The 27,287-nt window shown below is 39.3% G+C and overlaps 1 protein-coding gene across 2 annotated transcripts in view; it reads left to right on the top strand.

Moving 5' to 3' along the window:
* The window catches only part of chrm2a (cholinergic receptor, muscarinic 2a), a 112,071-nt gene extending 86,294 nt beyond the window's left edge, over positions 1–25,777 (top strand). Inside the window, exons 1-2 of one of the 2 annotated variants that reach the window (XM_036149260.1) lie at positions 16,963–16,974; positions 17,215–25,777. In XM_036149260.1, coding sequence (XP_036005153.1) covers positions 17,258–18,766 — 1,509 coding nt within the window. In that variant the 5' untranslated portion in view covers positions 16,963–16,974; positions 17,215–17,257 and the 3' untranslated portion in view covers positions 18,767–25,777. Of the gene's footprint in view, positions 1–16,962; positions 16,975–17,214 lie in introns of those variants that run through there. The other variant, XM_021312659.2, reaches the window with a different exon arrangement.
* Positions 25,778–27,287: the final 1,510 nt, after the last annotated feature.

The following is a 27,287-nucleotide window of genomic DNA, read 5'->3' as shown; positions in this document are numbered from 1 at the left end:
ATAGTTCAGTTTCAGTTTGCTACAGTCCATTTAAATACCATCAACTTGCAATGACGGTCCTGACAAGGCACATCACAACAAATTATAACCAAAAAACAGAATCCAAATCCGTCTGCATGCGATTTAAAGGATGAAATTCATCATTTAGTCAGATTTAGATCACCTATAAACTATCTAATTCTTTTCAATTATAATACAACCAAAGGAAGACAAATATAGTTGATGAAACTATACCAGTGCTAAAAAGTTGACATTCCAAGGGAGTCCAACTAATTGCATTGAGTCATTGACATCCTTGCTCTGACAAAGCATGTGGCAATAGTGGAGAGAAAACATTTCATTTTTCAAAGGAAGAACCCTCAGGCCGAGCCTGAATGGCCATCTGGCAAATCCAGCTGGGAAAGAAGATGGCTGGAAGGAGATAAATAAAAACACAGACGCACCGGCCAGCAGTGCGGCTCCTTCCCAGGCCATTCAGTCTGAGCATTGTTCTGTTCGAGGTTGTGTGCAAGGACCTCACACACAATTTATGGGAGAATTAGCTTCATCGACGGCGCCACATGGGGAAGAGGCGCAGCTGAAAACAGAAACAATGAGCATGCCTTATGTGGAAGCAACATGGAGAGCAAGTCAATGGCAACAATGTTTGCAAATCAGTCACAAATGGAGAAACATTTATGGGGTTTACTTAATATTTTCTGAAGCTATACAGGTATTTAAAACCTTTGAAATCCATATACATTTGGGCCCTTATTCTAGCTAAAAAACAAATCTAGAATAACAAATTTTACAGGGCAAAAAAAATATAATAATTTAACATAAAAATTTAGAAAACATGTACCATAAGAAACATATTTTTAAAGTTAATGTTATTTTATTACATTTTTTGGGGGGTTAATATAAAGAAAAACATAAAACCGTTTTATCTTCAATAGGATGTTGATAATAGTTGAAATTATGTACAAAAGAAATCACATAGTTTCAAACTTTATAATAAAAAAAAAATCATCTAAAAGATGTTACAGCCACCTTCAGTCTTATTATGTTGTGGAAATACAATGCAATTATTCCATGACAAAGAAGAAGAAGAAAAAGAAAACCTGGTAAAACCTGAATGTGTTATTATATTTATTATTTCAAAAACATCTATATTTTTTTCTGCTAAAGTATTTTGGAGCCATTGTGGAAGACCCAAAGGGCCGCAGGTCGCAGACCCCTGCTCTAAACTCATCGAGAGTGACACGGGTGACATTATGTTCATACAGCTAAACTAACTTTAGTGGTAGAGTTAGCTATAATTGCTTATTGGTTGGAGTTAAAAACGTCTGGTCATAAAGTCAGAACCACTCAGAGTACAAAGTCGGAATGCTCACTTGCATAACACAATCTCATTACTCAGAGGCGACATTGCACCACATTAATAAAAGGTGACCTTTCCATTTGTTTGCAGCCGACTCAGCCCGGTATAATTTATGTCTAATTCATTCACGCAGTCTCAAAATCTCCAACAGATCAAAACTGAAGTGTGCATATCTGTCCTTCTCTTCAATTTAAATAACTACCACTGAAGTACTGTTCCATAAAAGCTCCACACAGAAATGCATCCACAAAAGAGATTAATGTTAAGGGAATATTAAAATATTTAAAGTAAAATGTAATGAATTATCAAAGAAAAATTGCACTGTTGTCTTTTTAGGGATTACCCATATTTGGTTAAAAAAAGGAACAGAGGAAAAGGCTTGGCTACTCAATTCAACAAATTAGATATTGTCCAAGTTTTAAGTTCTAGCCATTCTGAATTGGTGTGATATGTTTAAATTTGACCTTAAGTAGCAAAGACAATAAGACAAAACATTATGACCAATAACAGGCAACTGTTAGGGAGAAGAATGTATTTAATAGCAAGCATACATGCCATCTTTGAAGTTGCTATGTTGGAAGCAGGAAAATGGGAGTGTACAGGGATGAGAAAGCAGGTTTTGACAAGGCCCAAACTACGATGATGAGATAACATCTACAAAAACTACAACCTGGGTGCTTCCAATCTGGGGAAGTCAGCATATATCAAATGTGGACCAAAGAAGGAAGAGTGGTGAACTGTAATGATGTTTCAGTAAAACAATTTAACTAGAGCAGTCAACAGCAATCCTAAACAGATGTGTTTTTAATCTTGATTTAAAAGAACTCAGGTTTTCCACACTTTTATAGTTTTCTGGAAGTTTGTTCCAGATAAGTGGAGCATAGGAACTAAATGCTGCTTCTCCATGTCTGGTTCTGGTTCTGGTTCTGCAGAGCAGGCTGGAGCCAGAAGACCTGAGTGGTCTGGAGGGTTGATACACTGATAACAAGTCTGTGATGGATTTAGGTGCTAATTCAGGGATTTATAGACTAACAGAAGTATTTTAAAGTCTATTCTTTGAGATACAGGGAGCCAGTGTAAGGACTTTAGAACCGGGGTGATGTGCTCTACTTTCTTAGTCTTAGTGAGGACGCGGGCAGCAGCGTTCTAGATCAGCTGCAGCTGTCTGATCCATTTTTTAGGCAGACCTGTGAAAACACCGTCGCACTAATAAATTCTTCTGAAGATAAACGCATGGATTAGTTTTTCCAGATCCTGCTGAGACATCAGTTCTTTAATCCTGGAAATGTTCTTCCGGTGATAGAAAGCCGACCTTGTAATTGTCTTTAGATGCTTTTGGAGGTTCAGGTCTGAGTCCATCACTACATCCAGATTCCGGGCCTGATCGGTGGCTTCTAGCTGAAGCGACTGAAGCTGTGCTGTAACTATTGTCTGCTCCTCTATTGGTCCAAAAATTACTTCAGTTTTGTTTTTATTCAACTGAAGAAAATGTTGGCACATCAACGTATTTGTTTCTTATAAGCATTTACTCAGTGCTTAAATGGGTTCATAGTCACCTGGTGATGATGTAGAGCTGTGTGTCGTCTGCATAGTTATGGTAGCTGATGTTGTTGCTTTTTATGATCTGAGCTAGAGGGAGCATGTAGATATTAAATAGGAGGGGACACAGGATGAACCATTGGGGAACCCCACATGTGATTTTTGTTGTCTCTGATGTAGAGTTACCCACTGAAACAAAAACATTCCCTGTGAAACTTGCTCATACCTTTGCTATATCGAGAGGCTGATGTACTACCAAGCATATTGCATTTTATCCCATATTGTTCTGTAAATAGGATGGCGTTTTTCCCAGTTTAACTTGAATATTTTACATTTTTGTACCTCAGTATGCCACATTATGAATAATTGTGCAACATTTATTCTAGTATTTATTTTTTCCATTTTAGATAAAGCTCATCCTGTGGTTTCTTTAGAACTAACTTTAGATGTTTTTTATTTGCATTACTATAACTTTGTGTAACTACCTGTCTCTCAAAATTTTGTTTATCTGCTTTTTTTCTCTTCGATTCTTTAATTTTACTTTTTTATTATGTATTTTTAATGTGATCCTGCCTACCTTTTGCTTACGGTTAGGCCGTTCCACTCCACAGTTTGTAACATGCTAATGCACCAAAGGGTGGCCCTTTTGGTCTGATCCAACAGACGAGGTACTGTAGCTCTAACTACTGAACACAGCGTATATATTTATGCCGCATATAGTATTTCACAGCCACAGACAAGTCAGGGTACTCTAATGTTATGTCTGATCACTATATGACCCAAGACTGGCTGAAATAAACTGTAAAGTTACACAGATGAGGTTTTCTCGGGTCAGATACAAACACAACTACTCTAGTTTACTGCTGCCACTTTACAAGCAGATTTTAATTAAACCGAACGTCCAAATGCAAGCTCTGTGTAGCACATACAGGCCCCAACTTGATCCGAGTGGGACAATTAATGAACCATTACGTAAATGAGCAAACCCTGAAGACCACGTTTAAGTATTCAATTTTATGCGAAGTTGGTGAAGCGCCAGAAACTGCCAGAAGAAACAAGACCGGCCACATTTTATCAAGGACAGATTAAAGAAATATTAGAACAAAAAAGCACTTCCTGAGTCAGCACAAACTGTTTTGTTGTTTCCAGAGAAGAAGATCTTGGCTTTTAAAAACTATAATTTATGGCATAATGTTGCCACATATCGCTCATGTTTGTCCACATGGCCAAGCCACGTTTAGCGAATGACAGATTTCCTAAAGTACTGTAAATCAGAGCTTTGACGTCCATAGAAGGGAATGCATGTAGTGCATTGTGCAAGAACAATGATCGCTGTTCTATTTTTGCCACTAGACACTGATTAGATAATCAAAAGTGGGCACGTTTCTTTTTTTTTTATGGTAGAACAAATGGAAATGTCAATATGCTTATTCAAGCTCAAAGGAGTTCTGCATGCACTGTGTGGAAGAATTAATGCAGATAGAGACGACTGGACGTGTTTTTCACGTTATTAGATGATTTAAATGCCTTTAGGCTCCCACAAAGACGCAAGCTGTTGCAACCTGCCGTTGTTTTGAAGAATTTCTCCGGAGACATTACCCCGGCGACCAGATGTTGCTTAAAGTGTCTGTCTGATCATGACAATGTTTCCAAGTTGTTCTTGGGTTCCCTTGAAAAAAAAAAGAACATGTCACGTAGTGGCTGAGAGACACGTGGAAGAAATGTGTTGGGAAGGAAACATGGAGATATTTTTTTTTTTAGATCAAGTCTGCTTTAGATGAATACTAAGTGACAAAAACAAATACTCTAGATAAAACTCTATATAGATCCCTAGTCATGAGGTTGGAGGTAAGGAATAGGCTCTCAGTCTAGATTGAAGTGCGGAAATCTGCTCAAGAAAGCCAAAGCAACATGAAGAATTAATTCCATGGGTAAAATATGTATATGAAATAAAGTCTTTAAGGTGTAGCGAGAGGCAGAAGCAAGCATTGCTTTGAGTAGGAAGCATGGAGCTGTTTGTCAAGTCACATAGCAGCTGCAGGCTCTCTCCCTCTCTCTTGACAAGAGAAAATTGCCCCCCCCCCCCCCCTTACCTTATCCAGCTAGCTCCGAGACGTTGTTCATCCATGACTGGCTGAACTCCAGTTTTCCTTCTTCTTTTTTTTTTTTTTTCCTTTTTAATTTTTGCATCCCAGAAGGCCTGTGATATTTTCCAGACAGAGGGGCCTCTGAACTGTCAGCTGCAGTTACAACAATATCTGATCTTTTCATTGAGCTGGATCTGTTAAAAAAAAAAACAAGTCGGCTCTCGCGGGCTATTTTAATCTCTCCTCCGCACACAGCTAGAACATGCCGTCAGACATGTTTATCCAGCAGATTTTTTTTTTTCCAGTTTGATTACTTAGCAGAACAGCAGTGGTTGTATGTGAAATTATAACATTTAACAAGTAGCGTGGAGTTCACCGTTACGAAGCTGGAACGTGAACAGAGAAATCTCCCAGCGTTCTCTGAAGGCCTTTGAGTGGAACTCTAAAATGGCATTCCTGGAGATCTTAAGATGAGTCCCTTTAAATAAGCATGCACAGTGCCTGGTGAAAACGTATCGTACTCTTTGTCCACGTTTGGAAATGTTACAATCAAAATATTTGTGACGTGGAAGGAACAACGTTCATGGTGTTTAAAATGTCTTACATACACAATCTGAAATGTATAGCATTGTCAGACATTATGAGTTTAAAGCTAGATTCAAATGTAAACCAGAGTTTTTAATCAGCACGACAGTAGAAGGTTTAATAATGAAGATAGGAGAAAGTTACAGGCAGTGATTGAGGAGAAAGGGACTGTGCGAACCAGACAGTGTGCAACGGAAGAAACCAGCAATGACCAATGAAAGCCAGGCAGCTTATTTACAGAGGATTCGTGATCATTATGTGACCAGGTGAGTCTAATCAGGGGAATGTTAAATAGCTGTGAGAGAAGATTACTGCGCAGAAAAAGAAACTGAGGGAAGGAGACCGGAAAACACAAATGGACCCAAACACAAAGGAATGACAAGACGAACCTAAGAGAACAACCTGAATGCGCATCAGGACATCATGCAAAAAAAAATGTGCCGACTTAAACAACAGTAATCAAGACAGATATAACCTGGATCTAAAAAGACATAAAATAAAACACAAAAATGATTGCAGAAGAAAAACATAACACAAACATCTGGGACTCATGACTGGCATGCATTTGTACTCGATGGCTTTTACTCTGATCTCCTTTCATAAATCCAGTGCTTTCAGATGCAATTGGATGACAGAGCATAAAACCACCTTGGTAAACCCCGCAGACATGGAGGAGAGTGCACTATCAGAAGAACACACGCAGAAACATGAGAGGGTGAGGGAGTTAAATACATAAAACATGGATAAAAACCTTTCAGAGGCTGCAAAAATCTGCCACAGAGTTTTCATTTATGGTATCAGAGTGAAGAGGGATTAGTACAAATGCTTGCCACACTTTTCAGATTTTATTTGTTTTCCACTTATGCGCTGTCTATCACATTGGATTCTTATAAATACATTGAAGCTTTGGTTGTAATGTCACAAAATGTGGAAAACGTCAAGAGACAACACACTTCTCCCAGACTATGTATCTAAGGTGACGTCTAATATGGAAAAGATGATCAGCATTCATAGAACTTGTCATTGTTTGTACTTGTGGCACAGTGACACATGGCCACCTACAGGCTCTCAGGGGAATCCAACTCATTGGCTCTGCGGATTAAAGCTTGGGCCCCCCCCCCCCCCCCCCACCTGCTTGAATGTCATTTCCTGCTTGTTAGCTCTCTATTAACGTCTCTTACCTCATACCCACTTGACACGAGCACGTAAGAGAGCTCAGGCTTTTTCAAGGATTTGTCACACCTGTGCAGGAGAGGTTTTACCTTTAATTATGTCATCTCAGGCAGAAGTTCGCCATTCTAAATTTTGATTAGAGTCCGTTGGGACATAAATTTCTTAGAGTTAGCGCTGTTAGCGAGTCGTATTTCATCATTTGTTTATATCTCTGATGCAGTGGTATTTCTGAGGGACAGCTTCTTCTCTGGTTTAAAGACAAGTCTTTAAGACCTGCTTCATTTAGCTTCATTTATGCAGAGTGAGATTACACAGAGTATCAGTGCTTTCATTCATTTACTAAATACATAAAAAACTTAAAGCAAAATAACTTAAATGAAGAGCTTAAAGGCCCTTGTTGCAGCAGCTTGAGGTCATGACTGTCTGGTTCCTCATCTCCTTCAGTACTAATAGCAAAATAAAAGTCCAGTGTAATGTCTTAAGTTGCTGTTACAGTGTTACTTTTTTCTTGACATGTACTGTATATTAGCCTAACTAAAGATTTGTTCTCCTTGGGTGTAAAATTGCCACGTCTTATCACGTCTTTGAAATATGTGTGTCACTATGGATGCATCCTTATTTTGTAAAACTGTTGCGTATTGGAGAGAAGGGTCAATAATTCATGCTTTCTACTGGTTTATTACGGGATATGTTGCTTTTAGCGTGACGTCATTTTATACTTATATTTTTTTTCCCCTGACTTAATGAGAGCACATGAATGTAAGGATAAAAGTTCGATGCTCTATGATTGTCCCCAAGTGGTCCAATTGTTAAGGAGGAAATACACTGGGTGTGTAACGTAAGGTTTACTGGTGTGTGTTTAATAGTGTAAATTCACACAAGATGCTGTGCCCTCCACAACTGCGGGTTTCTGGGCAGAGAAGAGCATTCGGCACTTGGAAAAAGCAAAAAGTAGAAGGTGCACCTTGGCTCGCAACAATTCGCTAGCGGACGAACTGTTGCGAGAGGAAAGGCAGAGAGCTCAGCAAAAATGGGTGCATCCCATCAATCCGCAGCGTCAACAACAAAGTGACTTCTACCACCTTGTGGCCAAACTGAGACTCGCCCATTATTTTTGGATACTTTCGAAAACTGAACTTTGACACAGGAAGTTGTTCTCCAGTTGTTTCCCAGCCAAACAGGAGCATATACGCGGCTGAAATTAGGACTTCAATCTAATTTAGACGTTGCTTCTTGTGTAAATTTATTGTCTGTTTAAAGGAAAAGCTAACCAAAGCTTTTGCGCTGGACCGCATCTGGTCAATTTTATCCTTTAGATGGATTAATCAGAAAATAGGTTGAGCTGTTGTCTGCTGGAGCCGACTAACAGGTTAGTCATTCTTTTTGAGTGGAGACACTATGTCCACACTGATGAAGCTTTCCTCAGGCTTGAACTTGACTGTCTTGATCTCTCTTGCTGGGAAAAAGTCTACATCTACAAAGAAATCTTGGCTCTAAAGTAAATTACTATTTTTTGTTTGCGTATCTGGTGACCATACATACATTGGATAGAAATAACGCAAGCCGTCTGAAACTGATTGTTACCTCCTGCAGGAAGAATCTGAGCCAAAGACTTGCCAAAAGGAAACAATTTTAATATTGTTTGTGTCATTGTGGTTTGCTTTGTTTTGATGCTTAAACTGTGTCAGGCTGGAGGAAGCCGGAGCTGAGGCTAGCAGTGATGTAAACTCTAAGTGAGTGGTTTGTGCTGTGATAGCCTGGTAGCAGGAGCTTGTTACATTTTTTTTGTTGTTGTTGGTTTTTCCCTTTATCTCCTCTCATTAACCTTTAAAAATGTGCCCATGTATTCATTCGTCAAAGTTGCTAAAGCTAAAGCTCTGGCTATGCTAAGACTGTAGCCAGGATTAGTTCTGCTCTCTCCCTACAGTCAATTGCCAAATTGTGAATCCATATCCGTTTTTCGCTGTCAACTTGTTAGCCAATCACTCTGTTCAGTCAGTCACTGTGAAGACTTTTGAACTTAAGGATCAGTTGTCCAAAATGTAATTGATTTCTAATTTAGCAAATTATTTTAGAAACTTTTAATAAAAATAGGTTTTCATTTTCCTCTCTGCTTAGCATTGTAATCTGGTTGTTTGAACGCCTAGCTACTGTAGTTCTTTGTTAGCTTTTAGAGCTAATTTGACCTGGTTTCCTATTCCTAAAAAAAACCTTTGGTTCATTTTATTGGTTACTGGTTTCACTTTTATTCTTATTTGTTCCTTTTTACTATTTTTCCCCATAGTTTACTAATTTTCCTTCTTCTTTTAATTTTTTTATCAGTTTAGTTGAATGTTACTAGCCTGGTTAGTCTCTTGACTAAAGTAATTTAACTGGTTGAGGTATTTAATCAAAAACATCTTGTATTTCAGAGAGCAGTTGTTTGTGTTTTTCTTTTCTGTATATGTGTGCAGTATTTGCTGTTTCCACAGATTCACTCAATCTTTTGTTCTATAATACCACATCTCTCTGGGCAAGTATGCACAAAACAATAACCAATAGAGACGGAGAGCTGTTATTATAATTTCCTGATCACCAAGAGTTGTCCTAACCTGCTAATTATGAATAGAATGAATAACTGTGTTTGTGCTAGTGTTTGGCACTTATTAAATTATTCATAGCCAAACCAAACCTATTGTTACAAAGCAAGGCGTTGCTCAGGAAAGACGTACATGACCCTAGTCAACATGACCCCATTCCCACTAACGACTAAAGGAAAATCCATGAATGGTTTTGACTTTTCTCATTACAAATGTCTATATTTAAGTTATTTTGGCATCTCTTAAAATCAATAACTGACAGAAGAGAGAGAGCTCAAAGAAACGAATGCAAAATGTGAGAATTACTTTCCACCTCGAGATTCCGATTGTTTAACCATGTATCATCACCTCGCAGGGATGGGTAGCGTATTGGTTGGATACAAAAGACTCTCTCGGCTTTGATGGTTATCATGACAGCTTTAATTTCCTGTCAAGATTTTTTTTCCCACACACTTGGATGCCTCTGTGCTCCTTTGGGATTTAGTTTGAGTCCCTCTCTGAATGACAGGCCAACTGGAGAGTAGGTTATGAGCGTTTTAAAATTAATGAAACAGTATTGTACAAGCAGGTACCTAAACTTACTGTGAAGTCAGAAGAGGTTTTAGGTTACGATGTCTAATAATGGTTACACTCAGCGTTTATATGCCAATCGTTATCCAGTGGTCATGTTAGAGTGCTGGTTGTCCTTTTACATTTTCTCACATTACAATGACGATCTTCCCTTTGTTTAATCTTCATTTTATGTGGGCTTCATGGAAGCCACTCTTCTATAAAGCCCAGCTTCATGGAAGAGTGGCCAGAGAAAGTTATTCCTTAGAATAAAAAATAAGAAGGCACATTTTGCATTTGCAAAAACGCAACTCCCAAAATGTACAAAGGAAGGTGCTCTGGTCAAATGAGACTGAAATTGAACTTTTTGGTCACCAAGGAAAATGCTGTCTGGCTCAAGTCCAACACATCCCATCACAACAAAAACACAACACTGTCGTGATGTTTCGTTTCACCAGCAGGGACTGGGAAACTTGTCTCAGTTGAGGGAAGGATGGTGCTAAATACAGGGATATTCATGGGAAAAACCTGTCAGTCTGCATGTGTTTTGAGACTGGGACGAAGATTCGCCTCCCAGCAGGACAATGACCAGAAACATCCTGCAAAAGCAACACGCGAGTGGTTTAAGGGGAAACATTTAAATGGATTGGAATGGCCTAGTTAAAGTCCAGACCTCAATCCAATTGAGAATCGGTGGTTAGACAAGAAGGTCGCTGTTCCTAAGTGAAAACCATCCAACATGAAGGCAAGAATAAGATGTGGCGAGCTCATAGAGGTTTATCCAAAGCCACTTGCGGCTGTAATTGCTGCAAAAGGAGTATCTACAAAGTACTGACTTTATGCACACTGAAGTTTTCTGTCATTGTGTCCTCTTTGCTGTGTGCTTTACAATCAAATAAATATGAGGCCTATATATTCAAAGTCGTAGGCGTATTCTGTAAATGAACAGAACACACTCAATTTTGCATGTGGTAACAAACAGTAAAGCTTTGGCCTCCACTGACCAGACCACGTTACAGATATCTTTTGTGTCCCCTACATGGCTTTGGGCAAAAATGCAAATGGGACCTCTGCTGGCCTTTATCTTTCCACCCTTGTGGAGTCCACAACAAAAAAAACTTTCCTGTCAGTAGGTTCTCTCATCTGATATTTGGAGCTCTGTAGCTCCTCCAGAGTTGCCTCTTTGCTGGTTTTCCTGATCCCTGCTTTAGGTGGATGGCTGTGCTTTGGTAGGTTTGCATTTATTTACATAATTTTTCCAGTTGGATAACTTAGTGCTCTGTAAAATGTTAAAAGCTTCAGACATTGTTCGCACGATGCTGCTTGTTGACTGTGGTTCTCTAGAAACCTCCAGGATTTGTGCTAAAGCTAGTAAATAGTAGTATTAAGTAGAATGCTGAAGGCACTGAATTTTATTTAGGGTTGTCAGAGTAAAGGGGGATAAGGACTGAAGGACATGCCTAAATTATTTTTTCAGTGAAAAAAATGTTTTAAGAACCTTCAATTTTTACAAGTATTTACTACTTTGTTTTGCCCATCAACAATACATCTTAATGAAATACACTGACTGTTGCAAATGTAACATTACAAAATGTTTAAAAAAAATAAATTAAATCAATGGATGGGAATTTTAATAATTTTCCAAGGTATTCTACACTGTATATATCAGCAGGCTCTCTTTTTATTGGACCAAAAACAGAAATGTGTATTTTCAGTGTGACATATAAGCATTGATTCTAGGTTGAGTAAGTAATGATTAAAACCACCCAAGCACTGTAAAAACCATTCAAATGTGCGCTCCCTGGCAGGGATGCAGAGCAGCAGCGTTGATATGGATTGTATAAAAAAAAAATAAAAAAATCAGCAGCGAAATGAGGGCCAATGCCTCCACGCTCCTGTGGAGAATGCCAGCAGTGGAAATGCACGTAATCATCGAAAGCAGTGGCAGGTGCTCTGGGCGTTACCTGTTCAAAGACGACAGACGAGCGCCTACATTAACGTGGACGCCGCTGTTAGCGATAATGTAACACCCACCTGTCCTGAAAGCAACCATCGTCGTCAAATGATGTTGTCTGACACAACGGCGGACAGAGAGATCTGTTTCCCCCCCCAAAAAAAAAAAAAAAAAAATGAACGTAAGCTGCTCAGACGTTCTCTTCCATCTGACCAGCCTGTCTTACAACAGACAGAGTGAGGACAGAAGTTGTGAAAAATGGTGAAGTTGGCCTTCTCTGTTTCCCTGAGGGCATAGGCAATTTTCAGCTCTAGTGAGCCCGCTCCAGGAATACCCAACACCGAACACAGAACAATATTCAAGCTCATTTATTCACATCCTCCCATGGCAGCGACCGACTGTCACAACTTTTACTCAAAAAAAAAAAAAAAAAGAAGCTGAATTTAGGATTACTGTATAGATGGACACACATTTAATTAAATGATTTTTTTTTTGGAGTGAAAGCTGGATGGTTAAGAAGGAAAAAAACAAACATCTCACGCCGCTGTCTGTGTTTCATCAACTCTCCTGAATTCTGTATCATCCCAGCAGAGGTGAATGTTGATGCCACTCATTCTCTGATTGTGCTCTGCCAGATGCAAAAGCCCTGACTGGAGTTGTGCTACAACTTTCAGGTAAGCTCCTGTGATTGATGGCTGTGCTAAGAGCGCCACTGCTGCTGTTCTCTGCAGGTGATTACAATTGCACTCCAGCTCAGCAGGTTTCAGTGCCAGTTTTTTTTTTTTTTTTTTTTTTTTCCCCAACAGCCAAATTTAAAGTCAGGATGATTATGTTTAGCTTCAGTAAAACAGCTTTACGAGTTGCAGAATAATAGGCAAAACAGGGCTTAAAGGCTAATAAACAAAAAAATACAAGCACTGACTTTGCATAAAAGCCGTGGTGTCTACAGCAAGGATTGTTGATTATTCGAATGAAAAAAACAAAAACAAAATATGGATTTTAAAATGTACAGCTGTCTACATTTAGCTCCGATGGGATTTGAGTGTTTGAGGTTATGGAAGTTAGAGATGGACGGAGGGGAGTTAAGGGACTAAGTGATCCACTTCACTTCTCTAATCCACGCGTCTCAAGTGAGCTGCAAGTGTCCCATTGGTATTGTTCATGTTTTTGTATGTTAATCAGTGGACTTAAGCATTTTATGGGGATTAAGCCAGTTTAGCTCCATGGCTAATGCAATGATAAGGGATTTCTGGCACAGCAGATAAATGAATGCTCGCTAGTTACTCTGCGACTAGACTCTTTGGTTTAGGACTTCATGTCAAAATGGCAACGTCTTCGAAAAGATACGTAGCTTTCAAGCTGCAGAACAACAAGCTGCAGAGCAACACTTCATTTACTTTGATTTTTTTGAACTGTTTACCATTACCATTTGTTGTAAATCAAACAAATTACTTGAAATAAAGTTAATCATCTCCATGCATATTTGCTCAAATTTAACCATGTCTTTTTCTTTGGTAAAAACACTGCACGTAAATACATATTTACGAAAAAGTGTATATTTATTGCTCTTTATATCTACATTTTAAAGGCCTTAATTTGGAGCAAAGTTGAATGGAAGTTAAATTTCTTGTTTATGTGCTAAAAGTTGCCAATTAAAGCTGATTATTATTCTAATTAATTACACATTAGGGCTTTGCTATACAATGGGATAATTTAAATCCAATTTGGGAACTGTGATTTTAAATATCTGAAAAACCACCTAACAAACAATAAAAACTAAATCCAAGTATCAAAACACTTAATCCTACTACATTCTTTTCTGTTTGGAAATAGGACTAAAACTTATTAAATGGTATTGGAACCATGGGGTTTTCAAATTAAAGCACAATAAAACATGCTTAGACACCATTTATTTCCTAGTAAATTTGCTGTGACATAACAATAGTTGATTGAAACTGATTAATTTCCTGTTTGCTGTCAATGGGAAGGTTTTTTTTCCTACAGTTTCAAGGCGAAGATACAAAAAGATATCTTCGCCTTGAAAGTGTGCCCCAGCAATGGTCACTACCAAACAAACACAGCCAGTTGACTTTGATTTTGTATTTTTAAATCTTGGCCCTTAGGACAACCACCTCTGGTTGTTTTAGAAACGTCTGTACCCCAACAATTCAACTTCTTTAGGTTGTCATCAGATCAATCCCCTACCTTGGTCCATTTGTCTTTACATGCACCTGCAGGTTCATTAAGTTTTTGCACCATTTCAAGCTACTTATTGCTCTATTTCCTCTATGATCTGATGGTAAGATTTAAGACGCATACCTTTATTAATTCAAATGAGCAATGTTTTCAGTTGATGAAAACAATGGAGGAAACAAAAGATTTAAGTAAAAGATTTTCGGTTTTAAACTCTTCATTATTTCTTGATTCTCTGTGCCAGGAGACCGGTCAGAGGCTGTAAGTAGCTCATTAAATTAGGTCTATTTTTTAACAAAATTTAATACATATAATATATCTTTAGCAGCAAGCCCCAGGACCAAAAAAAATTACTTTCCTGTTGCCTTATTTGGGAAATAAATCCCTGTGTGAACATGACGTTGCAGGAATTTATGCTCACTTTGAATTAACTGATGCCGAATAAAGTGTGTTTGGGTCTCTTTACAGAATGCAGGAGTGAAAGGAGTCATGAAAACAACTAACGCAGTCCTTCAACACAATGATATTTATGGCAAATTGAAACGTGATAAATTACAACAGAAAGTAAATAGCTCAGAGTTTTGACAATACTCAAGGCGCAGAGCAAACAAACCATGCTACCTCACCTTCAGAGGGCTCTGTGAGTCAAACAACTCAGCAATACTTCATCAATCGCAGCAACATTTGCCACACAGACCTGTCTTTAGGGTTACAAGTGAGCTTGTGTGTCCCTGAGGGATCGAAATTATTTTATAGAGCTGTGTGAAGAGAATTTTCAAGTGTAAGTGGGGAATGGACCTGTGGAGATAAAACGTAAGCCATTCTTTGTTAATTATTCCTTTTTAATATTTTTCTTTCATTAAACTCTCATTAATGGTTTGTATGGTGTATAATTGCACACTAAAGTAATGTGTGCATATCTTAAAAGAGGCACTCTTTAAATACTTCTTGACAGACACTCAAGGGCTTTGAATCACATGACAATAAATAAATAAATAATAAATAAGTTCAAGATCTGTAATTCAGAGTACAAGAAACCTTAAGACTTCACGCAGTAAAATTCATCCAAAGAGGGTATGCAGAAAGAGGTAAAAAAATTAAAACAGGTTTTGAAACTTCCACATTAGAAAATAAAAACCTTGTCTTTAACGGCAAAGATGAACATGCTGTTAACTGACTCTGACAACCAACCTGAACGTAATCTTATTTTTATGCTGCCTTTTCTTTAACTCTTGAGAAAATGAGTATCCACATATTTAAATCATAAATGCATGTATGAAAAAGGATCATACTGAAAAAGCTTCACAGTGATTTTCAAAATAAACCCATTTTTATTAAGGGATGATTTGGGTTTTCGGTTAAAGTTTTGTGTCTCACAATGGAGTTTGTTCTAATCTCTCAACGCGTTGCTCATGACTCCTTTCTGAGGCCCCCTCCATACTCACTAAATGCACTGGCTTTGGGTCTTGATTAAGGTATCTACTTGAAATTTTGAAAAGTAATGAATATTTGTGTTTTATTTCAATTTCTTAAATTTTAGGGACATGCAATTTCACCTCATTGGACTCTCTCCTACTCCGGAGTTGCCAAGAGAGGGAGGCGTCAGGCCGAGGCGGGGATACTCACAACCCCCCTAGCTGAGTGCCTCAATTTAGAAGCTTTCTCTGCGACTTCTCTGCAACTTCAGGTTGCAAGAGGGAAGGTTCTGACTTCCGTCTGAGCTTGTGCATCAAATAGTAATTCCAATCAGCCGGCTTTCTTGGAGTCTCTAGACTGTGTCCTTGAAGGGGTGCCATATGGGGATTCAGTGGTGCTCCTGGGGAACTTCAATGCCCCTGTAGGCAAGAAAGGCATGACCTGGATGGGAATAGTGATCAAAAACGTCTGTGGGAGGCATATAATGTGCATAATAAACAATATGTTGAAGCATAAGGTAGTTGATGAGTGTACATGGTACTAGGCCACCTTGGGCCAAAGGTCGATGATTGATTGCGTAATCGTATTATCAGATCCATTGAGTTACGTGAGGCTGAGCTGTCAATCAATCGCCATCTGCTAAAGAGCTGGTTCTGGGCAGACCTGGCCTGAAGGTTATTGGTGCCTGGTACGGTGGCAAAGTCCACTGTTGGAATTAAAAAAAAAATACTGGAAAAAAGTATATTTCTGCTGTTAAGATTTCATTTTCAGGGTTTGCACATGTTTTAGTTAATATATTTATTTGGCAAATTCAGTATAAAGGAAATAGATATATATATATATCAATATATAAAGAAATAGTAAGCTGAATCCCTTTATATAAATTAATTACACAGAGTGATGTTTTCAAGCCTTTATTTCTGTTAACTAGGATGATTTTCCACTTATAGCCAATGAAAACATGACATTTAAGATTAGAATATTACATCAGAATAATAAAAGAAAAACGGTTTTAATACAGAAATGTGGGCTTAATAATTTTTTTCAATACTAGCGAGAGGGTTACAATTTTTTAAAAGTATTTCAATGTGATAAAGAAGTTTAATGTTGTAATTCATTTGTACGTCCAATATGTAAATATCATTTTCTGTCTATTTTTTAGAAAGATTAAATACATTTTGTGCTCAGTTGTGTAGTAAAATATCAAGACCATTCATCTAGAGATAAAACCGGATGTTTTGAACTTTTTTTATACATTTCTATCGGTTTAGATAATACCATTTTATTTTTCTGCTTTTTCATATATATATTTTTTCATTTTGTACTAATGACAGAGCTCCCTAATGGTGGGATGTTGTTTGCAGTGATTATAAAAATGTGCCAGATAAAGGTGCCTCTAATCATCATCGTCATTATTGTTTTAAAGGGCAAAATTATTATTGTGATTTGTCGAATTAAAAGGACTAAAAGCCCATAGCAGAGCGAGGCATATAGCTAATGCGGGTGATTTGATAAAAGCCTTTTTTGTTATTGCTCTCTGTATGAGGATTTCACTGACGCCATTGCCCGTCAAATGGCATCATGCAGTTTTACGGGAACATTAAATCGATTCACCAGCTAACCAGAAGTATTCCCTATTATGAAAGCACATACCAAACTTTTTCACTACCGACAACTAATTTATGTATACAATTCAAATTGCTGCATATAACTAAATTCTTGAGGCCGTCATAGCGTCTATGTCTAAGAAATTCTTGTTTGTCTCTTGTTGTCTTGCAGGGTTCCATCTGAGTCGTAGGTGGCAACAAAGAAACCAAATGCCATGGATGTCCTTAACTTTACATACTGGAATGCCTCTGAAGGCAATGAGACAGAAGCCGTGGAAGAGAGAGACAGCCCTTACAAGACCGTGGAGGTAGTGTTCATCGTGTTGGTGGCTGGCTCGCTGAGTTTGGTTACCATCATCGGCAATATCCTGGTCATGCTGTCCATCAAAGTGAACAGGAACCTTCAAACTGTCAACAACTATTTTTTATTCAGCCTTGCATGTGCTGACCTAATCATTGGACTTTGCTCTATGAACTTGTACACAGTATATATAGTAATAGGCTACTGGCCCCTGGGGCCGGTGGTGTGCGACTTGTGGTTGGCTTTGGACTATGTTGTCAGTAATGCATCTGTCATGAATCTCCTCATAATAAGCTTTGACAGATACTTCTGTGTCACCAAGCCCCTGAGCTACCCTGTAAAGAGAACCACCAAAATGGCAGGAATGATGATCGCTGCTGCCTGGGTCCTTTCTTTCATCCTCTGGGCACCTGCCATCCTCTTCTGGCAGTTCATCGTTGGGGGACGGACGGTGCCTGAGAGAGAGTGCTACATTCAGTTCTTTTCCAATGCCGCTGTCACGTTTGGAACCGCCATCGCCGCCTTTTACCTGCCAGTCATCATCATGATTCAGCTGTACTGGCAAATTTCGAGAGCAAGCAAAAGCCGAGTGAAGAAGGACAACCGCAAGCCGTCCGGATCCAACCCAGAGCCTTCGTTACCTGGCCAGAGGAGAGAGAGCACTCCCAAACCCAACAACAACAACGTAGCTGGGGAAGACGGAGCCCATTCCCAGAACCAGAGTGCGGATGATGGGGCCAACCAGCATGACGGAAAACTTCAGAATGGCAAAGGCCCCTCATCCTCTACTGCTGACGTGGAAACTGAGGGTGACAGCGTGGCGAAGGAGAACTGCGCTCCTGCAGAGGAGAAGGAGAGCTCAAACGACTCGACATCCGGCAGTGTGGCGGCTTCCAATCAGAAGGACGACGAACCAGCGGCGTCCGCAGCCAACTCCAGCGCTGAGGCCACCCAGCAGCTTCCGCGGCAGCGAGCCAAAGCGGGCGGCTCCAAACTGACCTGCATTAAGATCAAAACCAAGTCCCCGAAGGGCGACTACTACACACCATCAAATGCCACGGTCGAGATTGTCCCAACCACGGAGCGTCAGAACCACGTGGCCAGGAAGATCGTGAAGATGACGAAGCAACCCCCAAACAAGAAGAAGAAAGGCGCCCCGTCGCGGGAGAAAAAAGTCACCCGCACCATCATGGCCATCCTGGTGGCTTTCGTCGCCACCTGGACTCCGTACAACGTGATGGTGCTCATTAATACTTTTTGTTCCAGCTGCATCCCCGGCACTGTTTGGACTATCGGTTACTGGCTGTGCTACATCAACAGCACCATCAATCCGGCCTGCTACGCTCTGTGCAATGTCACGTTCAAAAAGACATTCAAACATCTTCTTCTGTGCCAGTACAAAAACAGCAGGTCAGCCAGATAAATACAAGCCCCCCCTTTGGAGGAGGCGTTGAACTAGGGTGTGCCTGTGTGTGTGTGTGTATGTTGTACGTGTGGGGGTTTGTCGTAAGTGTCTCTGTGATAGAAATGCGCGAGGACGAGACAAGAACATTTCAAAATCACTTTCTACCATTTTGTCGTTAGTTTTCCATTTTCTCTCAACAACCTGTTGTAGCACTTTATTCCTAATCAACTGAATTTGGTTGCTGTCACTTGTCTGTGTTGTGCAGAAGCAGCGTATGTAATGAGGGTTTAAAAAAAAGAAAAGAAAAACCTTATTTAGAGTTGTAACCTTGAAAAAAATTAAATAAACAGCTAACAGAAGGAGAGTAACCGTGAAAGACGCTGAGCAAATTGATAAAAACAAACAAAAAGAAGAAGAAGTAAAGCTAAAAAAAAGGCAGAGGACACTTCCAAATGGGAAAATAGGGCTGACTGAATTTCCAAACCTTACAAGTTTAAAATTCGGTCAAGACACTTGTAGATAACTGTACATAAACGGTGTGTGTTCTATTTGCGTGTACGTATGTGGGTGTGGGCTGGCGTCGTGCCCGCGCACACGCCCGCCTGCGCTTCTTTGCTTGCCTTCTTTCTACGCGTGATCATCCTCAGCACGGCTCTTCCTACCGGCGGTATACAGAAGAAATGTCACCGTTGTGTTTAGTCCTCTGCGGATTTCATCCTGATTGGTAGTTATTCTTTCTAACACCAAAAAAAAAAAGCTTCGGTGAAGATCAGTAGGCACAACTTAGTCAAAGATTAATGCAATAAAGTTTAACTTGTCAAATCTGCACATCGGATAACCAAACTGAAACATCCATAATACTGAAACATTACTATTGTGGCTTCATATTAGTTTAAAAGAGCATATGTTTTTTTAAGCTTTAGTGATGAGTAAATATCTTTCACATTAACGGGGTGTTTGGATCTTCTAGAAGACAGTCTAAGAAGATTACTATACCGAGTTCCCATCTAAGTCTCCTAAATGTCTTATATTCTTTGGATATTCTTCATCAAAATGACACAGAATATTTTCACCACTTAAAAGAAACATCTGACCTTCATTTTTGAAAGTTTCCTGATCATAGTTCAAGACAATAAAGATTGTCAAGAAAACTGCCAGCGACTGAATTTAGATTTTTTTTCTTCTCTTATTCAATAATATTTCAAATTCCACCCTTGGGGCCTGGAATCCAGCGTGTTTTAGGTGTGTCCATGCTCTAATGCAGCAAAATCACATAGTTAAATCATCTTCTTAGCATAATAACAGCTTCTGCATAGACCTGGTAACAATAAGCCAAGCAGCTAAAGGATGCATGTCAGCTGTCCCTAAAGAACAGGAATTGGACAACCATGGCTAAAGGTTCTACAGAGAACCATTGTTTTGGGATGTTTTCTCTAGATGGCGCACAGTAGGGACACCTGTAAATAAGCACATTTCTGATGTAACATCCTGCATTTTTTTTTTATAGTACTGAAAAAAGAATGACTTGTGGGTAAAAACAAACGAAGTAAAGCTCGCACAAGTCCTTATTTGCACGATGCACCACTTATTTTGTCCAAGAAGAGGATATACGCAAACACAAAGCCTAATTTGGACCAATAAAAGTAGAACGGGAAGGATTACACAAAGAGGTTGTGACAGAGACTGCTATCATATCGTCACATTTCTATTTTGTGAGGCTTTTCTTTCAAATAATTTAGGAAATACAGCTTGTCATGTACTCTTAAAGTGAAAATAAAAGGGAATAAATGAAGGCACACAGATCAGACAACCAAAATTAAACAAACAAACAAAAGAAATCTATTCATATATGGCATGAAATTGTTCAGTCCCACTTTTTCATTTGCCAGAATTCTCATCAGATCGCCCGTTAATGCTGACGGTGTCAGTTTTTTTATGGCAACTATTAGGAAATGTATGTTTGCCGTCAAGTTGTTGAGAACCCGGTGAGTCAAACAGGAGGTAGGAGCTCAGAGCCGTCCTGTGTTAGGGTCTGTGGGAGGGCATTGTGTGCTGTATGTGTGAGAATGCGTGTGTGTGCAGAGGAGGGGATGACTTGATCTGGTCTTTCGGATTCGTTGACGGACATCATGGCGAACTCCTGGATGTGTGTGGGTATGCCTGCTGACGTGTGCTTGCGCGCTCCAAGTGTGGAGTTGACTTCTGATCACAGGTCTCAGCCTCGTGATTTTAAAAAGGGCTACTTTTGATGTCTCCATACACTTGTTGTGACTCTTCTCCATTTCATATCCTAATTGATTCTCACCCATCGTAGTTGAATTAAAAGTGACGAGTCGCTGTGTTTGCTTTCGTGCCAGCAGAAACGAGAAAGAAAAAAATATCAATTTACCGAGAGGCATGTTCCGTGTTTCCATGCATGTCATCCATCATTTCAGCCTATTAGACCATTCTCGGTTACAGTAATGCGGCTTGCTCGTTGGAGTGATGAATATGCAGCAGCATTTGCCATCAGGAGGTTGCCACAGTGGCTGGTAGGGGGGCTTTGCTGAGATTTACGCCTGCACCGGATAGCTCCTTGAGGCTGTCGGCTTTAAAGAGAGATCTGGGACAGATCCTATAATGAAAACTCACCATGAGGCTGATCAGATTACGGGCCGATGTGGAACACCTACATTTTAGATTAAAGGCTGGCCATTACACGCTCAGCTTGGGGTTGCATGCTACAAGCCGGTGCCCCACTTACGGCATTGCTCTTCACGTTCGTTATCTTTGTATGGTCTCTAATTCTCGTAAGGTCATGGCTGTAACATAAATATTCCATGTGCAACTGTGCTGAGCGCCGTGTTACTTATTAACGTTTTCAGTATGTTGCCCCTGAAATCTTTCCTCCAGGTAGATACGATTATTAATACGTTTAAGGCTCCGATACGACAGACTTAACATTCATATATTTGCATCTTACCAACTGAAAGACCTGTTGAATTTCTGATCAGCAAATATTATTTTCTAAACTTTTCCATGAGGACCGGTCCATTTATTGTCTAGTTTAGTTCTTCGCTTCCCTTGAATATTTGCTCATTTCGTCATATTACAACGACAAACCGCTACTGTCATGTCTTGAACAGCTTTTCAAATCTCTATCAATGTTGCCCATTCTTTTTTTGGAAAATAGCGCAATCGCAGAGGGCATCTGTGAGGATCCATTTCCAAATTTTGCTACAGGTCCTTAATCAGGTTTGGGCCTAGACTTTGACTGGGCCAATCAGAGACGTGATGATTTGACCAAACTCATTCCTTTCTAGCTCTGAGCGCGCTTTTAGAGTTGCTGTGCTACTGAAAGGTGAACTTCTGACCGAGCCTCAAGTTACTTGCAGGCTGCAGCAGGTTTTCTTCCAGGATTGCTCTGTATTTAGCTACATTCATCTTCCTATCAACTCTGACTAGTTCTGTTTTGGTCTTATCTAACTAGAGTACCTTCCTCCGCATTTGCCGTGTCCTCTGCATGGCTTATCATACACTGCAAATAGCCACTTCTTTTGGCTTTCTCATTAAAGTTCAGATCCTTTTGACTGTATTTCCATTAGGATTACACACGGGTGCAGTTTATGCCTCTAATGCGGTCAGTTCTGCTCATAATTGTTTGCACCATTATTGTTGGGTGCATCGGTGAAAAGGAGGCTAAACAAAAATGCATGCCACACTTTTAAGACTTTAGTTGACACAAAATGACAACCATGTATCATTTCTAATCAGGCACTTCTTTGTGTTGGTCTGTCATATAAAAGTTATCCAAAAACACACAGGAATGAGAAAAAAGTGTATATGATGAAGACTCTGATGAAGACTTTGAAATCTTGTATTTCTATGTGCTTTTATTGCTTTAATTCATCTATATTGAAATTCCTAAATTATACACAAATCAATTGCCGATCTTATCGCTCTTTAAAAGCAGATGGCATGATCTCAATTGATGAGACTACATGTGGGAACTTTAGATGATTAATGTCCCTTGTTTAAGTAAATTACGGGCCTCTGATTATATCAGCCTTGGCCTTTTTAAAGTAAATGAGTTACTCCCTCCTTGAAAAATATGGACAAGAACAATTGATTACTCAATCACTGGAGTGTTCATTACTGACCAAGAAAATTAATTATTGATAAAATGGCTAATTCCAAACCATCTATGATTTTTTTATATAAGGGAATAGGTAGGATATTGTAAACATATGATGGAAAATGTCTTGTGGATTCGCGTCCGTCGCGCAGAGGAGTGGAGCGACGTCTGTTTGTGATCAGTCACACATCCAAATAGGGACCAAAAAGTTTTCCAACAGCATTCGATTAATCTCCGCCTAGCTGTGGCCTGACAGATAGCAGCAGGAGAGTAAGTGCTGGTCCGAGGATCTCAGTTTGAGGGGCGCGTGAGGAAAGGTGATGGCATTTTATCACTTCCCGGAGTGGTTTAAAGGGGGGGGGCACGTTGCATCAACCAAACGGAGGTGCTCACAGCAGGGATCAGCGCTCTTTGTTCACTTGGTGGTGAAGGCGAAAACACGTGTGAAACTGACTTTGGACGACGTGCACTGATGGCAGAACATGAGAGCCTTGTCTGGTTGCCACGCATACAAAGGATGAACCAATCTGATAGCAGTAAACTACGGTGTAAGGTATGTCCACCCCCCGCATGAATGAAAAACAAAGCAGCGCATGGCTGAGTTAGAAAACTTGAGGGTGGGTTAAGGGTCTTGGTGTACTGCTGGAAGTCATCGGCCACCACGGCATCAACGCAGGTTCAGTCCAGAACAGCTTTTCTCTCCCGGGTATTTAGCTCTATACGTCAACTCGGATCAGCCCCTTTGCTCCAGCTTTAGCAAACCAACAGCATGCTACAGCCACCACCATGAGTGACTACAGGGTTTAGGGCTGAACGGTAATTCAATAACAATATCGATGGATGTATATCGATGATAGAAAAACAGGGTCAATAAAAGTTCAATAGAATAAAAGTTTTCCTTCCTTTTTCATTCTAGCCTATCCTGTAGGACCAATCCCAACCTCCCAACCAATCACAACACAGACCCAGGAACTCTCTAAAATGGCTAGGGCTGCACTTAAAATATATGTTTTTTGAAGTTGTTGATAAGTATTGAAATCGATCAATATGATTTCCATTTTACCGATGTGCTTTTTTCTGCTATATCGTCCAGCTCTAATGGGGTTGTCTTCTTGTACACTGTTAATTTTGTTAAAATGGATTAAGTTGCAAAAATGCAATCCTTCAGGTGACTTCTGAAGGATTGCATTTTGGTAAGGGATAATTGATGAAAACAGGGTATTTTTTATTTTTTTTGTAAAGAAATTTCAAAACCACATATGCTTTTTGGCTCTACTTCCCTTCTGCACTAGTTTGTGCCGGTCTATCGCGCAAAATCATATCTGAATAACGCGGAAGACGTTGAAGGTCGGGGTTGTAAAGTGACAAAATATGAACACTATACGCGTGAAACAGATGAGGAGGACGTGTGGGGAGAACTGAAGTAGAAACGAGGCAAGTGGACCATGTTTGGAGAAGCCTCAGCTACACGTCGGACAGGTCAGCCAGGAATTCTGATGTTCCTGTCAAATCCCTCCATCTGGTGAATGTTACACCACCGTTTACTATCCCTCGCGCTCCTTTCGCTGCAAACAGAATTTGCTTCTTTGTGGTTTTATGGTTGCAAGCTTCCCATTTTATGAGTCCACTAAACCGGCGGCGTATTCGTTGGTATGTCAAATAGGACTAAAGTAAACATTGTGTGTGTATTCGTCAGATCATAATGTGCCGTGAGAGCTAGCTGGGCTCCTGTTCATACGGCTTGTGTCAAAGGGCTAAAAGGCGCTCCTTATATGGCGAGCGCGTGACGCGTAACGTTAGTCAGAGACAACTTTGGATTGAAGGGGTCTCTGGCTTTTATTCTAGAAGTCGTGGGTGTTGCTGGGAGTATTCCCAACAATCTTGAGCTGACGAAGAAGCACCTTCTCCAAATTTGGAGATTTTTTTTTATTTATTTATTTTTTGGCTTTTGATGATGGATATATCGCCGGATTGTACGGAGCAATTTGAAGTGCCTTATCCAGAGTGACATGAATAAATTGCTCTTTTTGATCTTTGAATTCTTTACGCAGATTCAGTGTGAGTTTGTTGAGGCTGTGCACATTTAAGAGAACTGCAATCCAGTCTTCCCAAATATTAACCTAGAGTTTTTTGTTTTTTGTTCTTGCTCTGAGCTCCTATTCTTTAGATTCGATATGACCTATTGCGGAGGAAATGAAAAATTAAGACTGAACTAAAATAAGAATTTCAATGCCTTTAATTCATCATCGCTAAAACAATAAGCAGTCATAGCAGTGACAAATATCAGTAATATAGCGTGCTGCTTAAGCTGAGTTCACAGTCACACAAAAAAACGTGCAGCTCAGCCTGTGTGTGTCTGTCACTGTTACAGATCAGTGCTGTCATTAATTTGAGTGTGTGTGTGTGTGTGTGTGGTTGGGATGTGCATTGGTTGCTGTAAAATATTTTTAGACTTCTTGAGTTTTGGTAGGTTTTTTTGTTGTTGTTTTTTTTTTTATTAATTGCATTGTTTGTATGAAAGCATCAACTTGGACAAAAATAATGTGACACAAATCAAGGAAGTTCTGCCACCTGTCCTCATTTTTTCCTGTTTAAAACATTGTTTCTGCAGTAAAAAAAAAGAAAAGAAAAAGCTTCCAAAGACTCTGACACAGCTTTCTGTGCTATAGAAATATATGTAGTTACACAATATTGTACATTTTATAACACATTTTGTAAATCTGCAACTTTTATCATTGTACAGAGTGTAAATGTAGTATTGCAAATTATTCTATGATCCATGTACAGCCAGTTTGTTGCTTTTTGTTTGAGAAAACGTTCTTTACAATCTATAGATATTGTGATTTATGAGAGATATAATGACGGAGGGTATGACTTATATGTGCATTTTTAAAGTTTCATGATTTGCTGAAGAAAAAAAAAAAAAAAAAAGATTCTCGCTGTGCAATATGAAAACTGTACCGTAACTTTTTCGCATGTGAGCAGAGGTCCAGGGGATTTGAAGAATGATTTCTGCAGCCAAAAGCGAAGTGTGAAAGGGAGAGAAAACCCTGGGGGATGACAGAAGCTAAAACTAGTTTCAGTGTGGCCCAAAAGCCCAGAGGCGATGGCTTTCATTTTGATTTTCACCTGTAAATTTATGAGGCTTCACCCTTACCCAGGGAGGAAGCTGGTTCACTCAGCAGGCACACGTATATATATATATATATATATATATATATATATATATATATATATATATATAAACTTATTTTTTCTGTTTTTTTTTTTTTCACAATCTTGCAGGAAGGTTTTTTTCTTTACTGGTTGTGTGCCCTGTTCTGAACTTCTGAAAGCGAAGGGGTCACAGAGCCCATCTGGATTTGGCATAAAACTCAACAATTAAATCTTCAAATAACTACATAGCCTGCTGCCGGTGTTAAGCATACATTCAAGTGTTAATTTTCCATTTTTTCCTGTGTATTTGAGATGTTCATTGTGTATTCTCTCACTGTGACTTGTGGCTTCTATTGCAATAGGATTAACAAAAATATATTTCAGCGGTTTGTTATTTGCCTTGTATATATATTTCTATATAATACATTATATGTAACGCTGATGTGGTACATTTAATATGTACATACTCATGGTATAGCTAATCTCTGAATGTCCACCCTCCTCCTGACCTGCCCTCCATCCCCCCCCCCCCGCTATGATACTTCCTGTACAGTAACATTGGTATTGGTTTCTGTTTTAATGCATTCCTGATTATTTGTTCTGAACAACAATTCTTGAGTGTTTTTAATCAATGGCCACCTAAGAAACTGTAAGACAAACTGCATTAAGTAGTTACATTGTATAATAACCTCTTCAAATAAAACCGTCATAGACATAACTTGTTTTTTTTTTTTTTTTTTAGGAAAGTTTGTTTTTTTATAGTGGTATGTCCCTGACAGAGGGCACATCAGTTTTTAAAATACTGGGACTATACCAAGGAGATATTAGCTTTATTTTAGTCCAATTTGTTTAAAATTGCTAGGATCCTAGAAGGAAATAAATAATAAGGATTCTGACTGAAGCGTCGACTGGTTAATTTTCAGGGTAGGCCCTTTATGTACCTGCAGCTAGCTTGACATCAACTCTGATGAAAAAAATCCTTTCCACAGCATGACGTGGCCACCGCCATGCTTCACAGTGGGGATGATGTGTTTAGGCAGATGGACTCTGTTCATTTTCCACCACACATAGGATTTTGCATGTAGGCCAAAAGGAGATCTAATGTTAAAAAAAAAAACTCTTCAGATAAAGTCAAATAAAACACGATTGCTTTTGAGACTTTCCAATTTCATGTGGTGTTTCATTGACATTGACGTATGATGAAAAATCCAATTACTTTGTTTTGTTTTTTTGAAGATTTTAAATTATTTGTCAATGTATGAGAAAGCA

This window comes from Fundulus heteroclitus, chromosome 17, assembly GCF_011125445.2.
Source record: "Fundulus heteroclitus isolate FHET01 chromosome 17, MU-UCD_Fhet_4.1, whole genome shotgun sequence".
Lineage (NCBI taxonomy): Eukaryota > Metazoa > Chordata > Actinopteri > Cyprinodontiformes > Fundulidae > Fundulus > Fundulus heteroclitus.
The sequence above is the reverse complement of the archived record's forward strand: the minus strand, read 5'-3'. Positions and strand labels throughout refer to the sequence as shown.